The 21,257-nt window shown below is 41.3% G+C and overlaps 1 protein-coding gene across 12 annotated transcripts in view; it reads left to right on the top strand.

Moving 5' to 3' along the window:
• ABI1 (abl interactor 1) overlaps positions 1-21,257 on the top strand; it is an 84,074-nt gene that overhangs the window by 19,967 nt on the left and 42,850 nt on the right. For all 12 annotated transcript variants that reach the window (XM_050892427.1, XM_050892417.1, XM_050892422.1 and 9 more), the window contains exon 2: positions 4,736-4,903. In XM_050892427.1, coding sequence (XP_050748384.1) covers positions 4,736-4,903 — 168 coding nt within the window. The remainder of the gene's footprint in view (positions 1-4,735; positions 4,904-21,257) is intronic.

Genomic DNA, 21,257 nt, shown 5'->3' with positions numbered 1-21,257 from the left:
CACAAGTACTGTACTGTTGAATTCATTAAATGTGCATGAGCAATAACAGCAAAGGCACATAAAACTGAGTGTAAAGCTGTTCCTGTAGCTTGATTGCTGAGAGTGATCAAGCTCTTGAACAGAATGCCAAGCACCTGAACAGGTATTGGGCACTGAATAATTAACAGCTCTGTTTAGCTTAGTGATTATTGGGCTGCTTCAGTGCAGTGCTCTGTTTATCCTGGATGGGTTTTTCTGTGCTTGAGTTAGCACATATTCCGACAGCTGAAGATGAAAAATGTGGAGCAACACATGCCACATGCTGAGGAGGCAAATTAATTTGTTTCTGCTAGGGCAGCCAGTCTTGGTGTGATCTGATGAGCTGCTTTCTGACCCTTGTCAAATGGAACCAGTTCTGGTGGGGCATTTATCTTATAAGGAGTTTCAAGCACAGTGAGTGAAACTGAAGTGGAAAGAGGGAAAACAGAGGTTGGAGAACAGGTAATGAGGGTATGGACCGGTGTGCTTGCAACAGAAAGTTTGGCTTCCAAAGATGCTTTGCACTATGAGCTGATGTGATTTTTGGAGGAAGCTTGTACATGTCGTTGCGTGCTATATGAACTAGAAGATGGTGGGAATTAGCTGAGAGAGAGAAAGCTGGGAGGGCAGATGGTTTAAACACTGCACAGACACTGTTGTGGGGATGTGCCTATGTGGGTGGCAGTTTGGAGAGGGGAAGAAAAAATTGACTGACTATGCAACTTGTAAAGATCAGCTGCTGAGTGATGGACAGGTTCCTCATCATTTGACCTTGATGTGTCACTGAACTGAAGAATCAGTAAACTCCTACTCTCCTTTTACTGTGGCAGTTGCTTGGATACAGAATCAGTTTTGACTGGACTATAGTAATTATGTAAACTTTTTAAGGAAGCTTTATGATACAAGTTTGCATTTGACAAAAATACATGATATGCAATGTGGAATGCCATGCAAGTTTAATTCTCTCTTTATGTATCAACTTGGATTATAGGAGAGGGGTTTTTTTTTAGTATTAAACCTAGTTTATGTGAAAGCAATTTCAAACTGTAATTTTGCCATAGTAACATGACTGTTAAGGGTGAACTGGGGATACAGGTGGGAGCTTACTTTAAGAGGGAAACTGCAAAAGCGGTGATGTTCTGGATTTAAAGAATATTCGCTTTGCTATTAAAGGACACTCAAACTTCCATTTGTATCAAGGACTACTGGAGAAACAACAGTATCTTTGAAGCTTTTAATACGAGATCATAAAGTAATTCTGAACTAACAAGTCAGTTGACAGCCTTTTTATTGTGTTGTCTTTAAATTTGAATAGTTAACTGGTGCTCAGTATTATAGTAAAGTATCTGAAGGCATGTAAACATCTGCATTATCTTCTATACCGCTTTTAGTTTTTGCTTAAAGAGGGAGATGAAAGTAATAGTTGAAGAACATTGGTGTTGTGGTTTAACCCCAGCCAGCAACTAAGCACCACGCAGCTGCTTCCCTGTCCCAGTGGGGTGGGGAGGAGGGGGAAAAAAAAAGTAAAACTCGGGGCTTGAGAGAAGAACAGTTTAATAACTAAAGTAAAATAAAATACACTACTAACTAAGAATAATAATAGTATAATAATTGTAATGAAAACGAATATAAGAAAAAAAAAAAGAAATAAAACTCAAGAAAAGGCAAGTGATGCACAATGCAATTGCTCACCACCCGCTGACCGATGCCCGAGCAGCGATCCGCGCCTCCTGGCCAACTCCCCCCTGTTTATATACTGGGCATGACATTCCATGGTATGGAATACCCCTTTGGCTAGTTCAGGTCAGCTGCCCCGGCTGTGCTCCCTCCCAGCTTCTTGCACACCTGCTTGCTGGCAGAGCATGGGAAACTGAAAAGTCCTTGGCTTAAGATAAGCGCTACTTAGCAACAACTAAAACATCAGAGTGTTATCAACATCATTCTCACACTATATCCAAAACACAGCACTGTACCAGCTACTAAAAAGAAAGTTAACTCTATCCCAGCCGAAACCAGGACAACTGGAAATCCTAGTGCCCTCCTGTTGCTGCCACATAGCTCTTGGCTTCTCCCTCTCTCCTCCCTGCTTTGCTGGCTGTGAAGCTTTTAGCTTGTATGTTGTGGATGCCAGCAGTTCTAATTAAAAAATGCAAAAGGCTATATGTCAAGTTAGTTCTAATCTAAACTGTTAAACTGCAAATTGCCTGAATTATCTGCAAAGCTGGAAAATGTTTCTAACCTAATTCTGCTAGGACATGAAATACGTTCCACATCACAACTATGTTCATATAATCCTGCTGCCAAACTAGTCATTTGACCAAATAATTAAAACATTAGGTGCTTAGGCAAATGAGGGCAAGGCATTTGGTCAACAAATCATTAGAGAAGAAAAGAAACTTTTTATACACTAAAGTTTTCTCATTTGACAACACTCAGTAACTGAGTGCTGTGGCTTTGTAACCTGTTAGTGTTCAGCCTAACATTATTTAGTTGAAACTTCATAATAAGAAAACTGCTTGAGTAAAGGCTACAGAGCTACACTTGAGTTTATATAAAGTTAGAATTGTGTTGACTGCCTCTTTATTGGCTGTGTCTAGTTCAGTAAACCTTTTATTTCATATGTCACTGAAGCTGCTACCTGCATTTTCACCATTGTCTAGAGTGGCAGAAGTTCAAGTATAAATCATCAGTTGTTTTCTTTAGGCTCCAGCTCAGTAGGACAGTGTTTTTAAAGTCACTGCTAGGGATGGTTTGAAGTTTTAAATGCCTCTTTGGAAAGCCAAGGTGCTTTGGAAAACTTGCTTCTTGAACCTTTAGTAGCTGTTTTACAGATCCTTCACCACCAAAGTTTGTTTTCTAAAGAAGCAAAATGACTCTTACTAATGTTTTCTGACAGCTAGAAATGTCAATATTCTTTTTAGGTGAAAGGTAGCTTTGTTTGCATTTGGAAATACTAAAAAATGGAGTTTTGCGTAGTGTGGCCTTAGTACATGCAATAGCTGTTTTACCTTTTGGCAACAGATTGCATTAAACTGTTCTTGCTGCTTCACATTGTAGAAGGCATCTGTATATGAATCTGTTTGATGGATGGCATTAACCAAGTGTTCTAATAAGTGTCAGAACACTGCTAGGAATGTTAATCATGAATAGGAACAAATTTCCTGGATTGGGGGGGAATTCACCCTTGTTTAAAAAAATCTTTAATTAAAAGGTAGCCTAGCATAGCTTGTGTTGCAGCGTTTAGGTCATGCTGCAACTTTATTATATATATGAACAGCTTGCCTTCTGGTTTTCTCCTTAAAGCAAGAGAGACAAGAAGGATTCCTTATGAGCTGTTGCATCTTTTCATACTTTAACTCAGGGGCAGGTTTAACACCTGTGGATGTTAAACTAAAATATTGAGGTGAAGCAATAAGAGTCAGGATTTAAGAATGAATGAGTGCATGGAAACTGGAAAACACAGGGCTCAGTTGAATGCAAACAGAATTTCTTTGTTTCCTGACTTTGTGCTTAAGATTGTAACTGTTGCATACAACATGTGTTGAGTGTTATTCAAAGAAATCAACAATAAAAATAGACAGTCTAGTTGGAAGGGACTGTTAATATGAACCTTTCCTTTTGGTTGCTGAGATCAACTGACTATTCCACAAGTAAATAAAATGAGGAAGAACCTATGCTAGCACTGAGTCATCATGTACTGCAAATGCTTCCTTATGCAGTGCACCTTTCCTGCAAAAGGAAGAAAAGAGAATTCTGGATAGCTGCAGTTTGCAACCTGGGTAACAGATGAAGTACATGGCCTCTACTGGCAGCTCCCAAGCTGTGATACAGGGAGCACTTCAGAGTGGGGGGTGTGTGTGTTTTCCAGGTGGAGGTGGTGTTGGTACCTCCCATCCTGCCAGTGGGAAGGGACGTAACCAGTTGCTGATCTTGGACAGTAACCTGCCCTCTGACTAGGGAGCAATGCCTCAGGACAGATTGAGGACTTTACCTTAGCAAGGTGTGATTTCAGTGGGAAAGTGATCCTTTCCTTATATTTTTGCCCTCTGGGGGGAAGCTGTGCTCCTTTCTGACACCTCAAATTTGTGTGTCTTCTCAGTCAATGATGAACTTTCTCAGCTGTCAAGGAAGGTTTATTAAGCTTTTGTGTGAGGAGGGATAACTTCACAATACTCGTGCATGCAGGAGCCATCTGTGGACGACATCCTGATGCTCTACTCGCCCTTCTCCTGGACTGTGGGAGTCGTAGCCAGCATAGCTGGAGGGTTGGCTTTGTAGGTGGCATGTGCGGTAGGGGACACCCAACTGTGGGAAAATATTTTTCTGTCTTTAATTGGCCTGGGCTGCGTGACCTCATAAGAGATGGTGAAAGCTGCGTTTCAGTGTTCCTGGGGAATTGGAGGCTTTTCAGGAAATGAAGGATTGGACAGGCTTTAGAAACTCAACTGCAACAAATCACGATAGTGTTGGTTTTTCTACTGAATGAATTGTTTCTTGGCATGTAATTTTATTATGGTTAAATATTTTTTCAAATTCTTTATCTGCTCCTTATTATTGAGATTTTTTTAAATGTAGATGCAGATGGAGTACTTTGACTGCACAGTCAGATCTTCTTGATTACAGATTCTTCTAAATATAGGTTGTATTTTTTGTTCCTATCCTTTTCCCCGACCCTGTTCCTGGCCTTAAGCAAACATCTTGTTCTTTTGCTTTACAGGCTCCAGATAAAAGGAAAGCATTGGAAGAGACCAAAGCCTACACAACTCAATCTCTAGCCAGTGTTGCTTATCAGATCAATGCATTGGCCAACAATGTATTACAACTGCTGGACATCCAAGCATCCCAGCTACGGAGGATGGAGTCCTCCATCAACCATATCTCCCAGGTAATCTTTTTGGTTTTTTTAATAGAGGACTGACAACATTGGAGAAGGCATTACCTTGAGGTAGACAGTTTATGTTGACTTCTTTGAATTCTCTGAGTAACATGATAGAAAATGGTAAGGCTTTTTTCTTTTAATATTTATGAAAGCCCCTTTCTGATGGAGGTCATGACTGAAATAAAACAGTTCCTTTATCAAGAAGCGCTGGGATTATATTTGGTTTAAAGCAGGATTTAATTATTAAGATTCTGAGATCTGAAGCTGCAGCTGAGGGAAGGGTAGAGAGAAGGATTCTGTTTCTGAAATCCAGATAGAAGTACCATATAAGCAGTGGTATTTTATTTAACGGTGCAACATATGCAGTAATATAATTTGTTTTCATACCCTTGCAGGATGTAATTTCATGAGCTGTGTGGAGAAGGAGAGGGTTTCACATACTGCCACTACCTGCTCAAGCTAAACTCTTTCCAAGCCAAGGCAGTTGGATGAGTGAGCTGATCTGACTTGTACTATGACTGCAGTATTGCTAGAGTTAATGCAGGGAGGACATGGAAATAGATGATGGGAAAGAACAGGCCTGTCCCTGTCTGTGGCAGCTTGTGTTCCCTTGGCTGAAGCTTCACCCTAGCTGGCTGCTGCTGAGGGGGGGAGAGTTGCTGCTGCTGCCTGCCTTGTACCTGATCTGGCACTGGTCTGACTGTATGGTAACTCAGCCAAAAAATAAGTCTGCTGTGTTTAACCTGGAGGTGACTGCATAGTCAGGTGTGTGCAATACTAGTGCCAAGGAAGGGAGGCACTAGTGCCTAGGACAGGATCCTCTCAGTTATTTCACCCTTACATTGCTGTTCTGAAGTGGGCTTGAGTGAGTTGTTGAGGGCCCAGTGACCACTCTGTGATATGCTCTTACTGAAATTCAGTTGGATCTTTGCTGGGCTTTATGTCCTATGCCTATCTGAGACATTTCATAAACAGACCTCGGAGGATTCAACCTAAAATGTTCTTCAGTGCAGCCTGTGAATTAAAAACCTTTGTTGGTGAATCAGTACCCTGTTAGTGGTACACCTTAGACCAAATACTTGAAAGAAAATGCTTCTCATGGCCTCTGCTGTCTGTCTCCCCGTAGGCCCTGCTAACCTCTGTTTACTGTTCTTTTAGAGTAATTGTGGTTTCTAAAAATCTTCGTGTTAAATGGCAGCACAGTGGTTCACTGAAAGCATGGCAGCAGGGAGAAGATTCCAGTGCATGTGGAAGGGCCCTCCTAGGGGCCCCAAACTTTTCGAAAAGGCTTGTCCAGTTAGTATGTGTTAAGAAATACACAGTGTTAAAAGCTGTGTAAAGTGTTTAAAAATTACCTGCCACTGAAACGGGAAAGTAGGAGGAAGTAGAGTTGCTGTAGATAAGTTTCTTGTTCTGTCAAATATTCAGAGATTTCTTGCTGCTAGGATTATGACTACCTCTGAAGAAGTGACTGGATAAAGGACTGAACCCACAGGCTTTCCCAAGTATTGGATGCCCTTTTATACTAAGCACATCTTTTCTTGTGTGTTTCAAAGCTGCAGTGTGTGTGAAGCGATTGTTGTTAAATTCTCATTGGCCCACTGATATGACTAACCATGGAAAAAGCCAGAATGTTTGATACTAGCACAAAAGGTGTTAACCCTCTGTACTGTTTGCTGCTTGAATTGAAGGCACTATCCTGAAAGCTATTGAGTCACCTGATACATGAACTGTTTGCTAAAGACTGTGAACAATCAGTGCTTTGTAGAGCTTTTGAGGAGTGTTTAGCAAGGTTGCTTGCTTGTAGTTTCTGTCCTGGTTGGTCTTTCCTGAAACTAATCCTTGCTTATAAATGAACCTCTGCAGACTAATTTTGTAGAATTAAACTGGATACAGATAATGCACACATACCAGCTCAGCTATCTGCTTTGAAATGTTTCTGCTAAAGTGCTTCAACTGTGTATCTTAAATCTGCTGTGCGGTTGCTTTGATAGACTGTTTCTAAATTCTCCGAGGTCTCTGGAGTGTCTTTCCCTGTACTTGTATCAGTCGTGAATATTTTCATGCCGCTAAAGCACGGGGATGAACATATTCTCAAAATGGAATTCTTCTCCATGAAAGCAGTATTGCCTAGAAACACAGATCTGAGGCATTGTCAGTCAATTACTCAATTTTGGGTTTTGCAACATGGAGCAGATATCTGTGAAATAAGGTACAATTTGATAGTTTTTCTGGTTAAAATACCTTTCTTCTTTCTATGGAAGAAAATCCTGTGGCTCTTCTGACCTGCAGGCAGTTTCTGTTCCCCTACTATCTTTCAGTTCTCTATGCATGTTTTCCAGAATGACTCTAGGCTAAATGGCTGGATAGCTAATCTTAATTAGTAGTCACTCAATATTTTTCCTAGCTATGTACCTTCTTCACTGGAAAAAGCACTCATGAAAAGTTAAGTGATGGAGTAGTGTGTTATATTCTTGTTACTGGAACTTTATTTTACAGATGGAAAGTTTGCTTGCTTTTATAGGAAAAAAATTAATTCAACTTTGGTTTCTTGTTGAGACCAAACAGAGAGGCTTCACATCAGTAATCACACTGTTGTGAGGGAGCACTGCTGTGAGCACACAGAGGCAGTGAACAGCTCCAGGAATGGCTTTCACATAGCAGTCAGAGCAAAAGCGTGCCCAGCTGCATCTATATTTTCTGCAGTCGTAGTTGTCTTTCAGCTGTAATGTGTGGGTCTGGAGTGACCTGCCACATAATTATTTACTACACCCAATATACAGAGCTGTGCACATACAGCTCAGCTCTTTGGCTTAAAACCTTGATATTGACTTTGAGCTTTGCCAAGCTGGCTTGACCTTTCCAAGCTGCTCTGATATGGCAGAGCAGAGACTTGATCACTGTTCTGGAGAAGTTTGCAAACCCTTCTGGTATAAGAGATCCTACTCATCCTGTTAGGCAAGATTTTGGGGAAAAAGATAGCAAGTCTATACTTCGGGCCAACATGAGCATCAAGGCTTCACTAAAGGCGTTAAGGTTAGCAAATGTGATGCCCATTTACAAGAAGGGCTGGAAGGAGGATCTGGGGAACTACAAGCTTGTCAGTCTGACCTCGGTGCCGGGGAAGGTTACGGAGCCGATTATCTTGAGTGCCATCACACTGCACGTACAGGACAACCAGGTGATCAGGCCCAGTCAGCATGGGTTTATGAAAGGCAGGTCCTGCTTGACTAACCTGATCTCCTTCTATGACATGGTGACCCGCTTAGTGGATGAGGGAGAGGCTGTGGATGTTGTCTATCTCGACTTTAGTAAAGCCTTTGACACTGTTTCCCACAGCATTCTCCTGGAGAAACTGGCTGCTCATGGCTTGGCCGAGTGTACTCTTTGCTGGGTAAAAAACTGGCTGGATGGCTGGGCCCAAAGGGTTGTGGTGAATGGAGTTAAATCCAGTTGGCAGCCAGTCAGAAGTGGTGTTCCCCAGGGCTCAGTATTGGGGCCAGTTCTGTTTGATATCTTTATCAACGATCTAGACGAAGGGTTCGAGTAAGTTTGCAGATGACACCAAGTTGGGTGGGAGTGTTGATCTGCTTGAGGGTCGGAAGGCTCTACAGAGGGATCTGGACAGGCTGGATCGATGGGTTGAGGCCAGCTGTATGAGGTTCAACAAGTGCCAGATCCTGTACTTGGGTCACAACAACCCCATGCAACGCTACAGGCTTGGGGAAGAGTGGCTGGAAAGCTGCCTGGTAGAAAAGGACCTGGGGGTGTTGGTTGACAGCTGGCTGAATGTGAGCCAGCAGTGTGCTCAGGTGGCCAAGAAGGCCAATAGCATCCTGGCTTGTATCAGAAATAGTGTGGCCAGCAGGCCTAGGGAAGTGATCGTCCCTTTGTACTTGGCACTGGTGAGACCGCACCTCAAATACTGTATTCAGTTTTGGGCCCCTCACTACAAGAAAGACATTGAGGTGCTGGAGTGTGTCCAAAGAAGGGCAACGAAGCTGGTGAAGGGTCTAGAGCACAAGTCTTAGAGGAGCGGCTGAGGGAACTGGGCTTGTTTAATCTGGAGAAAAGGAGGCTCAGGGGAGACCTTATCGCTCTCTGCAACTACCTGAAAGGAGGTTGTAGTGAGGTGGGTGTCGGTCTCTTCTCCCAAGTAACAAGCGATAGGACGAGAGGAAATGGCCTCAAGTTGCACCAGGGGAGGTTTAGATTGGATATTAGGAAAAAATTTCTTCACAGGAAGGGTTATCAAGCATTGGAACAGGCGGCTCAGGGAAGTGGTTGAGTCACCATCCCTGGAGGTATTTAAAAGACATGTGGACGTGGTGCTTAGGGACATGGTTTAGTGGTGGACTTGGCAGTGCTAGGTTTATGGTTGGACTTGATGATTTTAGAGGTCTTTTCCAACCTAAACGATTCTCTGATTCTATATATACCTCTAGACTCCCTACTACAAGCTTCCTGTTGCAGTCACAGTTACATTGCATATTTCTGTCAGTTCCTATTTGGTGCTTTAGTTTGTTTTTATTTGCCTTGAGAATGGCCATACTTAGAAGGGAAATTTCAGGTAGGAGTTGAGCTAGTTTTTATCTAAGATGTGAAAGCAGAGCCAGTCTGAGTACTGCACTGTTATGGTGTGCCATCTCAACTTTCCCTATGGGACACTGGTGTAAAAAGGCAATGGAGGAAGGACTTGAGCCCCATGTTGTTCCTAGCAATCACTACTGACTTGTCCATCCACAAATGCTAGGTGGTAGCAGAGCAGCAGTTCTGCTATGGTATAGATTGCCTTCAGTTGCAGCGACCAAAAAAATTTTCCTTGAAGAACATTGAGCAGCAACAGCCAGATGTTTTGCTTTCTTCATAGCATATGAAGTGTAAAGTGTCTGGAATAGGTAGTACTTTCTTTTGTAGCAATTTTAGGGAAGAAGAGTGAATGCATGGACTGGGCAGTGAAAGGGGAAAGAAGCTTCTGAGGGTCAGCCTGTAATGGGAGACACCAGGAAGGACCTTGGACATTGAGGTGGGGAAGAAATGAAGACCTTAACATTCAGCATATGATGTTTCTTAAGGTGTGCTGCAACTAAATAAACCCAGGATTTTTTCATGTACCCTGATGATGAATTAAGCAAGACACTGTATATTTGTGCTCTGAATGCAGTTTATGCTTCATTATGTTTATTTCCTATGTGTATTAAATGAAATTCTAGTTGGCTGTTTAAACTCATGTTGTTCATTTGTGTCATTCTTGCATGGGTCCCTGAGCCAATGAGTTAATTCTTTAAAAAGTAAAATTAAAAAATCCTCTCATATCCCTTCCTCCATTCTGAAAATCAGTGTCTTTTAGTAGAGGAGTTAAAAATTCAGCTCTTCATAGCTTGAATATTTGACAAGGGGAAAACTGCTCCTCTAGAAATTTGGGCCTATGTTCTTTTGCTCTTTCGACTTACTGCTTCTTGGTTATTCTCCCCTCTTCCCCTCCTCCTCTTGGAAACAAGAGCTGACTTAAACATGTACTTTAAGATAAATTTTTTGCTGCTTCACTTCCACAAACTTCAAGAGAATGAAGATGGGACAGCCAGATTCGTCAGAGGAGAAGAGAGGTTGACAGGGACATCATTGTTTACTGTGTCAAAACTGAAAAATACAACAGATCAGTGCTCACATTTATGTCAGAGCAGCTGCAGTACTGGGTGTAGCAACTCTTCCTTTTTTTTCCTGGACATAAACAGTTTTTAAATAGCTCAGTATTTAAATCCATGCCTCTTGAAGCATGAAGCAAGCAATAGACTCCTTTTTAAGAAATGATGATTTGCACCAGGAAACACTGCACCCTTTAAACATTCAGTGTTAAGATTTTCTTCTGCATCTGAAGCTCTCCTCTAATGTGAAATAGGGTCTATTACAAAACAATATATTCTGAAAGCATAACTCTCAGCAAAAAAAAATATATGTGCATCTTTTGTCACCATTAAAAGTTAGAAGCTTTTAGAACTAAAAAAAAAAAAAATCCCTGAATGAGTTTAGAAGAATCTTGCTTGTCACAATCCATGTCTAATTCATTGCATGTGTAATTCAAATACTGCATGCAAGCAGAAAGCCAAATGCCTTTTGTTTCTATGGTATGGTTGTCTAGCTAAAGTCGGGGGCAATAATGACATACATAGACGTTATCTTTTCTTGTGGGACTTCTGAAGCTTACAGCTGTAGCCTGTGTTGAATCGCACATACACACCACCCCCATCCCCAAATACTAAGGCCTTTTCCATTGGGTGAGCAACCAGTCAGAACTGATGTGGATTAGGTTTCAGAGAAGCTCTGCTGCAGATGCTCTGGGGCTAAAAGGGGTGAGCTCCGAAGTAGTAGCAATTTGAGAACACAATAACTGGTGTTTGCCAGGGAAGAAGAGCACAGGAGCTGTTAGGTGCTCAGCAGGTCTCTGATGTTGGAAGAGGCATAAGGCACTGCACGTACAGTGGGGACTCTTTATGTTTGAGTTTGTGGGAAAGAGCTTTCTCTCAGAGTGTGTGTGTCTGTCCTTTGGATTAATGTGATACTGCACTCATGGATTGCAGTATATGATCACAACACAGTTCAAATTCATGTTTGAAAGCTGAGAAGTAGAAAGAGGGTAGAAAATTATGACAAATCATCTGCTGATGAATATGGGTGGTCATGCCTAGGAACAAGCAATTATGTAAAGTACTTTAGTACACTTATGGATGGGAGCAAAAGGCCTTTCCAGATTCTCTTAGTGATGACTGTGCTTCCAAAGGACAGCTGTCCAGGTACTTTTACCCTGAAGTTGCCTCTTTAAAAAGTAGAGGATGCTTAAAACTCTGATCTTCTCTGACATGAAGAACATATGGGCTGGACAAAAGGACTATTAACTGGAAAGAAAATTAGCCAGAACTAGCAAATGGTTGATGGCTGCTAACAAGCAGGGTTGATACTGGAGCCCACACTGTTCAGAACATTCTTTGGAGACCATTCAGGACATAAAGTATGTCCTCAGCAAATCTGGGGATAACTCTAAATTAGGAAAGGTCATTCCTATGCTGAATGGCAGAGCTTCAGTGTAGAGGAACCTTGAGAAACTTGAGGATTGAGCCAGCAAATTACACTCAGCTATTACAAATTAACTACTAATTAATGACAAATTATTAGTTTGTAATTAACTACAAATTAACTCAGCTATTACACCTGAGGTGGAATAACCCCATGCATTTGTATGTGCTGGGAGGTGACTGTGTGAGTAGCCATCCTGCTGAAAAGGAGCTGGTGGGTGCTGTGCTTAGCGTGAGCCGACAACACAAGGCCATCTGAATAAGTGAAACAGCGAGGCAGGGCTGTGTTGGGAAAAGTGTGGCTGGCAGATGAAGGGCAGTGATTATCATCTGCTCTGCGGTGATGAGGCTTCACCTGGAGCGCTGTGTCCATTTTTTTTTTTTGTCACCCCTGCCTTGTTCAAGAGTGATTTAGGGAAACTGGAGATAGTCCAGCAGAGAGGGATGCTGAGATGGTCAGGGGCATGGAGCATGCAGCCTACAAGGAGAGGTTGAAGGAGTTGTGCTTGTTTAGTCTGACAAAGAGGAGGCACAGCAGTGATGTAATGGTAGCCTACAAATACTTAAGTCTGGCTCTGTCATCTTTGCAGTTAGTCTTTCTCTTGGTAGTGACAGTGTAATGTTGAACAGTTAGCCACAAGTTGAAGCTCGGCATGTTAGTACATGGAGTTGGGAAAATCCTTTTTATTTTGGAGTGTGGTGCAGCACTGGAACAGGTTACCCTCTGGCATGAATCTTCTCAGTGTCACACTGCAGTAGCTGGATCTATCCTAAAAGCTGACTTTGTATCCTTGCAAGGCGCATCATAAGCTATAGGAACTAAATGGTGAGGGGGGAGACAATTACAAAGTCGGGGAGAAACTGCTACTCCATGTCTACAAATCCTTGTAAGCTCCACTTCCATACAAACTTTTCCGTGCGTCCAAAAGCGTGTGAAGAGACCAAGTGTTTCTGCAGGAACTAGAGCATCATCTAATGTAGTATACATTAGAAAGATAATGTCTTCTCTCTGGTTCTCTTGGACTGCCCTTGCTTGTCAGCAGACACAAATGTTCTAAATATGGTGAAGAAACTTGCACGTTTTGTTTAGATTCACCTTGCCTTGGATGACATTCCCTCTCCTAATAAAGTGCTGACAGTTCTCTCTGTGGCCTTTGCTTCACATCCTGTTCTTCCCGTACTCTCTGTGACAGAGGCCAAGGCTCCAAGAAGTTATACTGTGCTTGCTCTGGTTATCTGTCTGCTTATGGAAATTGTTGTTAACTTTGTGCATATCAGCTTCTACATGATACATATAAATTGCTCAGAAAGTAGTATAATGTGTAAGGGTTGCCTTGTCAGCTGTTCTGAGAAATTCCCTTCATGATCACAAATGAATACACACAGGATATGTCTGTAATTCCTGTACAGTTCAGCTGATGCAGCCAAAAAAACCCAACACATGACTAACAAAAAAAAAAATCAAAACAAAAAAACCCCGTGATACTTAGTTATGTACACCTATGAGAGAGTAACCACAACTGTCAGCCTTTCTGTGATGGGGAAGGGCAGTTGCTTTGATGGAGAAGAATAAACTGAGCCAGAAACTTTTGTTTCCTGTCGTTCTTTATTCCCACTTTTTTTTTTGGTGAATGCAGGGTTTGAACATGTTTTTGGGGGAATGGGGGAAGTTGCTAACTTAATAGCCATTGAGTGTAATTAATTCCTTCGTATGCTGATTCCCATTCCACAGTCTGGTAGAAGGGCAGTCTGAATGCATAGTTTTCAATGTGTTTTAGACCATTAAAACCTCCTTTCTGCTGAATGGGTATTTGGCTGTAAGCTCTAGATACCTCATTAAATACTAAATTAAGAGGCCTGATGCAGCCTCTTGTTTTCTGAAATCAAAGCCCAAAATCCCAGGACTGCGAACATTACTCTGAAAGGCCTTTTTGATAATTATGTGCAACAAAGGAGTCAAGGGTGTTTGTGCAATCTTTCTTTTTTAATGAAAACCTCTCATATCTGGAAGATATACCACATAAAAGAAATGCATCACTAACCTGCTGTAAAGTCACATATTGGACTTTTCAAGGAGGTTTTTTTTTTTCCAGATGCATCCGATTAGATTGTTGCCTGAAATTAATTTTCCTTCTATTTCAAGTCTCAGTAAGCCAGCAGTCTTCACATGTGAATAGCTCCTGTTTTATGTTGAATTAGGGTTTTCTTATCTCTGTCAATATTTTAGTGGCGTAAGGGCAAAGCAAAAAGGAAATGCAGTGTATGAGGTGATGATTATAAGAACATTGTGTCTAATACAGCAGCAGGTAACCAGCTACCAAAGCATCAAGTCCGTCACCGTATCTGCACCATCCAGTGCAGCTATTTGGGACATTGGTTTTCGTGGTAGCTGGGTAGTTTTATGCTTGAGCTGACTATGTTTGGGGAAAAGAAGGGGAAAAGCAAGTACAAGAAGCTTATTGTGGAGCAGGTAAGTCTTGGTTGTACTGCTTCACTGAAGCTACCCCTCTTCATAATCTGCCACTCAAGCACATGAACACATGCTGCTGGGTGCTTGTGGCTGGACTACTTGTGCCGTTCAGAAGGGAATTGCTTAGTGTTTTCTGCTGGCTGATTTTATTGTGGGGCATGTAAGTGCTTACTTAATGTTCATCTGCAGATGGAAAACCAAGTAATCATTCACATGCGTGTTTTATAAGCCAGCAGTGACATTCTGCCACTCTTTATACTGCTGCTGGTTTGACTTTATATTCTCTTTACTAGCAGCCTTTTGGGACTCAATGGTATCTGTTATGCATGTCCTGTAAAAGCCCCCTTACAGGTTATATATATTCAGTGAACAAACTCTTTTATTAGTTCATGGGAGGTATATAAATGACTTACTAGCTGCTGTTCTATAGCTGGGACAACTTCCATTGTTTTATTGTAACTTTGAAAAAGTGTGTAGGAAGTGTGGAAATCTATCCAACTGTGTTAATCTTATTGAACGCTTGTCATGTGGCTGCTGTGCCCCAGTGTGTATCCCTTCCCCAACATCATCTGAGACAGTATGAGCACTGGAGCAGTCGCAGAGCACAAAGTGAAAAGTTTCCCTTTACTGTAATGGAAAAAAGTGTGTATGAAATTGTATTGATTGATATAATTTATGGCTAAACATCTAGATAGGAATAGGTTACCATGAGTATTATTTTTTCATAACTACTTATTCCACTGGAGAATATTGTTGATTCTTAACTGACCCTGCTGCTAGTGCTATCATGGAAAGGGCGTCGTGGTGGTAGTGGAAATAAAATCGTAGATTTGTTTGGTTAAAAGCTGTACTGTATGTAGGGTTTTTCTTTTTTGAGAAAAATCAGAATATGTTTTGGACTAGCACAGTTTGAGTGACAGCTAGTGGAGGCCATGATTTGCTTTTTCAGTCATTCCCATTTGGAACGCTGGCTGTGCGTGTAGAAGTAACCACCATAAAAATATGTCTGTCTGTTCCTCAGTTTCAAAAAATAGATTACTAAAGCTGTCATTTTCCTTTCCAATGTTCATTCCTGGTTCCAGCAAATAGTTACATTATTTAATAATTTTGCCTAGTATTGTGCTTAATTATACCTTGTGGGCACAAAAATATAAGTAGTACATGACCATAGAATCATAGATCTTATATTTTGTTTGCTTCATCTTTGAGAATCTGCTAAACAGCTATGACTTTTTCCTGAATGTACCCTTGTATGAATGCTAATGTGCAGTGGTTTTGTAGCTTCACCTGTTCATGCCTAAAAGCACTTGCTTTTTCCCCTCACATGTTGTCCTGGGATGGTTATTTACAATGGATCCATCAGTACAATTCAGTGTGGTGTCACACGGGGATTGAAGCATAGCTTGCTATTTCTCTAACTGGCTTCTCTGTTTCTTGCTTGCAAAATAAAAATAACGTCTTGTCAACCTGATCTTGTCACGCTATCTCAAATTCCTGTATGTGGCAAAACCAGGAGCGACAAGGGTGTGATTAAAAGCTATCAGGCTTCTATACAAAGTAAGAACAAGTAGGATGGGGACCTTGGAGTTAAGAGGGGTCATGGTGGAAATAATAAAACATATCATTGCTTCAGGAAAGGTCAGTTGGGCCATCTTTTGAAAATACAAGAACAAGGAAATATTGAATAATGACTGAAAGGCTTGATTTGATTGTAGGAAATTCTGCTTTCTTGTTGAACTCAGTGTCTTATGGGGTTGTTTCTTCTTCTTTTAAGTTGTATTTTTGAACTGTGTTCAAAACTAGGCTGTATAAGGTTGCAGGATAAGCCTTCAAACCACAAATCAACCTTTATCTGACTGGAAAGGGGATAAACATCATCTTTGGGAAGCTGATCCTTCTTTGTCCATTTATAGGATTTTCTTACATGTGTTGTTAAGTCAAGTATTGGGCAAGATGCAGCAATGGCCAGCTGTAGTACAGGACTAAAAGAGATGAGTTGTACTGTGGATAAGGCTTGTCTCCTAAACTAGGCTGGAAAAGGTGTTGCTGAAGTTTTTGAGCAATGTACATATTTTTGCTTTCTAATAGCTGATAGGTAGTGTATGGTAAGCTAATAACATGCCAGCTCATGTGGACTAGCAAATTGTTTACTCGTCTTAATTAGAAGAAATTCAAGTACTTTTAAACCTGCATGTTTTTTAAAAAATAAACTTAGCTTGAAATTATGCAGTTGATCTGCATGTGTGTCTTGGCAGATGAAACATGGCATTTGAGAGTGGATGAACAGTAGAAATACTATGTTATTCTAATGCTCCAACTCAGGGCACTTTTTGCCTGCTGTGGTGATGAGTGAGATGCTGAAGTAACTGAGGACAGTCTCCATTTGGGAGGTGAAACCTGTAAGTCATACCAGAAATGTGCTGTCTTCATGTAATTATGGGTTATTAAGGTAAAGAGAGAAGTCCAGTCAAACAGCCTGAAACAAATTAGACTTTCTCAACTATCTAATCTCTTTCCTCTGCCACTGTGTTTGGATTTAGTTTCCTCATACACCCTAAATCTCATGTTAAGAGACAGCACTGACAGGGTTATAAGCCTGTAAGGTGACAGGAGCTAGACCATCCTGTATTTTATTTGTTCCTCTCTGCATACTGAGGATGGTCTGCTTGCCACTTATGTATCACTGTTTTAGTCTCCTCCTAAATTGATGTATAATTAAGCATATCTGTTTATGCTTTATGAATGGTGTTCATCCATGTGACCTGTAGACATGTCCATTAGTGCCTTATTTTGACAGTAGCATGACAGCTGACCACAGAAGTGCTTGTCCTTCATATATTACAGTTTTGAAGCATCCCTGATGTAATGGTAGCATTTGGTGCTACTCTGGCATCTGGATGCTAAAACCAGAGGAGAGAACTTCTGGAGGTGTTCATGGTGTTTTGGTTAAAATAATGTTTTTCCCTTTTCTCGGTACAGGCTGTGGCACATTAACAAATAATGAAACCTCAGGAAGTGGGGGATGGTTTCCGTAAGCTCTCACTAAGTTCAATCACTTGGGATTCTGCTGCTTTAAGCATTCCTCCTGCAGTGCAGCGTGCCTCTTGGCTGGCAGAGAGAATATTAAGCTTCAATCCCAGTTAGCTTGCTTCTTACTTCTAGACCTTCGGACCTAGGAGCAAAAGGAGCTTGATGGGACCACAACTCCAAGTTACTTGCATCTTATTTTCAACTCAACATCTTTATGAAACTGTATTTCCCTGGGCTGCATTAAATGTGCAGTCCTTCAGTCAATGCAGAAACTCTTCAGAGATGCTCTCTACTAGAGCTGGCTGAATTACTTGGAATAAATGTGTCTAACACATTTATTCTTCTGGAAATTATTTGAAAAACTTTTTGAGGACTGTTTTCCATGTGAAATGTTTGCCTGAAATAAGATTGAGAGAACGCTGCTGACTGGTCATTATTAGATAATGACAGGTCACCTAGTTTAATAATGTTTAAAAGCATCATCTAATCAGTAGAAACAGAATAAAGAAAATGTGGTGTGAATTTTTCCAAATGCGTTTTTAGAAAGCAGAGGTTCTGCAAACAATTACATGACTTAAGCAAACATCCTGGAAAAACAGATTGTGAGCAGTCTGCAGATCTTATTTGAATAAAGATACTTTTCCTGTGTACTCTTCCCCTCCTGCCCATTTGCCTAGATTTCTTCATCATGGTAGTTCTTAAAAGAAATGCATAGTTGTTCTTTACGTTAGCTATATACTTCTGGGACTAAACGCTGTCTGCATTGCTGAACGGATACACAAATCCAAAAAGTACATTGACCTCAGTTAGGAAAACTAGGCTTTACCAATGCAGTGAGGAGGAGGCAGGCCACAGAAGCTTTCACAGCTGTCTTTTCGTAGTCCATTAGATTGTGTCCTGACATACCCCTTTATCTCTCAGGGAAATATTTTACTCCTCACCAACACCTCCCTCCCTTATTAAGGTAACTGTAGCAGTATATTGATCCCAGCCACTTTCCTGTGCAGTTAGGTTTCTTGCAGAAGTTCGGTAACTCTTCAGCGTGTGTTTAGCTGTCCAGTGTTGGTGCAGGTCAGTGGCCAGTCATGCATGAGTCCGTGGTGGTTGTTATTGTGGATCTGTAAGGCCTTCTCTTGAAACACTGTGGTGCAGTTCAGAGGCTTGTAACCCACCAGTGTTTGGAGCAGGGCACCAGTGTACCTTCCTCAGTTAGCTTTAAACACTTCACCAGTCAATATTTGTGTAGTGTATGTCTAACTTTTGCCTAAAGTGACATTAAGAGATGGTCAGTCTCTTTTTTTTCCTGCCATTCTCTTGTGCCAGACAGTGTTTTGTTCTCAGCCTTCCCCCTGCCCCCCCAATTGCGGACTCAATTACTTGAAAACTACAGACTTCTGGCTGCTCCTTTCTACAGGCTTCTTTCTGTGTGTCATCCCCAATGGCTGATGCTCCTCTTTTCCCCAAGTGTTTGCAATCAAATTTAATCATTATACTAATAACTGCACAGTGGAAATGTCTAATTTCTGAACACATGATCAGTCTGACTAATGAATTTACTGTAACGGTAGTGGGATAATGCATTCAGCAGCGGGGACATAGTGATGTCCTCCTCTCTGTGCCTATGCACAAGACTTCTCTTCAAGACTGGTACTGCCTTTCAACCTGCCATCAGGCTGCAGCGTTTGTGTTCAGGTGCACTTGCACAGGACAGAGCCGAGAACTCGCTGCTGGGTGCGTGCATGTACAAGTCTGAGAGGTGGTCCTGGAGGAGGGGTAGACTGGTGGCATGGTTTCTTCTTGAGCCAGGGTCCGGGTCCTCTGCCAGAGTGCCCAGCCTTAGTCTGGAAAAGTTTTGGCTGCGGAAGGTTGTGGCTCAGTACGGAGTAAGTGCTGCTAGGACTGTTGAGGCCATGTGGATGTTCCCAGCAGATATAATTGCAGTATTTCATATCGGTCGTGGCCAAGAGTAGGAGGCTAAGGGAAATCCATTTACAGAAACAATGTGCAACTTCCTGTTTTAGTTGTGTGTGGAAATTAAAATGGCAATGGAGAAGTAGAGCAGCCTTAGCAGTTCCACCTCTGCCCTATCCCTTCCTCCTCACCCTGTTAAACTGGTAAACGTCATACATGCTTGTGATTTGGTTGTCTGTCTTCTGCTTTTACTTAATATATCCCAAATTACAAGAAGTCTGTATGACTCAGTCCAAAATAGTAACGCAGTCTTAGGAAATATGTGAGGGAATTTTTGTTAACTCTCCTTTTTTGCTAGAATATCTTAATAGGCTTCTATGCGCAATGCTGTGGAAACTGGGATTTCAGAAGAAGTTTGAGCTGAGTAAAGTTCATGATGCTTCTAAGCTTATCCTCTGTTGATGTACCTTCAGAAGGGATAGCTGATTACTGAAGGGGGTTTGAGAAAGGGGAGACTGGGTCAGAGAGTTGAACTGTCTTGTTCTGTATTTGTCTTTGAAAACAAAACAAAAGTGAGGAGCTTGTCAGATCCTAGTTGTTTTGATATTAAAGTGACACGAAAGAGCTCTTTGCTGCAATAATATGCTGAAGGTAGTAGTATGGGTAGTAAGTTAACTGCAGAGTGGAATATGTATACTGAAGACTTTTAAGTGGGATCTATAGTGGCTAAAGGTTGTTCCTGCCATCTTATTTTACTGATAAGACTCACTGGCAACGGGGACAAGAGGAAAAAAATGGCCATTGGCAGTGTAGATAATACAGCCTTTAGCCATCTACATGGCTGTTTAATTGATACTCAGGAGTTACTCTCGGTGCAGTGCTGACCCAACTGAAAACCAGTAGATTTCACACTAGCTTATATTGCTGCCATCAAATGAGATATGATCAAAGAGGTATAGAAATAACATTGTGCCTTGGATGATTTGTAATCAAAACTATGTTGGCAGGTGGCTAAAGGATACTCAGCTTCATTTCCACGTATATTGTCCCTGTTTTATGTCTTAGGGAAACAATCTGTCCCAGGACTGTCAATCTTAGACACCTCATAGGCCCTGAATTGATGTGGAGAAGGGGGGTGCTTGGGAGAGGAATTTGTGTGTGTGTGTATGTGTGGCTTTTGCTTGTGTTTTTTGTTGGTTCTGGGTTGTTTGTTTTTGTTTGTTTTTTTTTTTTTAAGAAAAGTATGTGCCTGAAAATTAATTCAGAAAACTTTCAAGTAAGTACATGTGACAAATCAGAATAGGTTTTATGTGGGAGTTTTGTTATTCTTTAGCATAATGATTATTTTGAGACATGCAATAAATCCACTATCCCAACCATGTAACATAACCTTTATTGTTGGAAAATATATTTTTGCTATTAGAGATGATAAACTAAAGCACTAAAGAGGTGATAAATTAAAGCTAAGGCTACGTTAGCTCGCTTCTTTTGGTGCCTCTCCCCTCCCCCATTTTGAAATGCCAAGTTACAACTAAATGTGAAGGGTTTGGCTTTGGGGGGTTTTGTTTGGTTTTGGTTTTTTTTTTTTTTTTGTTCAGGCGTGAGCATTCTGGCTTGTCATTATTGCAGTTTTATCAATTCCTTACCTCAGACAAACTTTCAGAAAGTTCAAACTTGTTCTGTTGAGTTTATTTTTTTATAGACTTTTTTTAGATGGTTTCCTTTTCAGCCACCTGCAGTGCTCTTTGCAATTGCACATGTTCATCTCCTATGAAGTTGCTTTTTTTGGCACACAAAATGCTTTTCGTTTGACGTACAATTTTGTTCTACTCCCATGGTGGTTCTTTAGTGAGTCCAAACTACTAAAGAAGCTGTTTAA

This window comes from Gymnogyps californianus, chromosome 2 (assembly GCF_018139145.2).
Source record: "Gymnogyps californianus isolate 813 chromosome 2, ASM1813914v2, whole genome shotgun sequence".
Classification (NCBI taxonomy): domain Eukaryota; kingdom Metazoa; phylum Chordata; class Aves; order Accipitriformes; family Cathartidae; genus Gymnogyps; species Gymnogyps californianus.
Note: the sequence above shows the minus strand (reverse complement) of the source record. Positions and strands in the feature narration are given on the sequence as shown.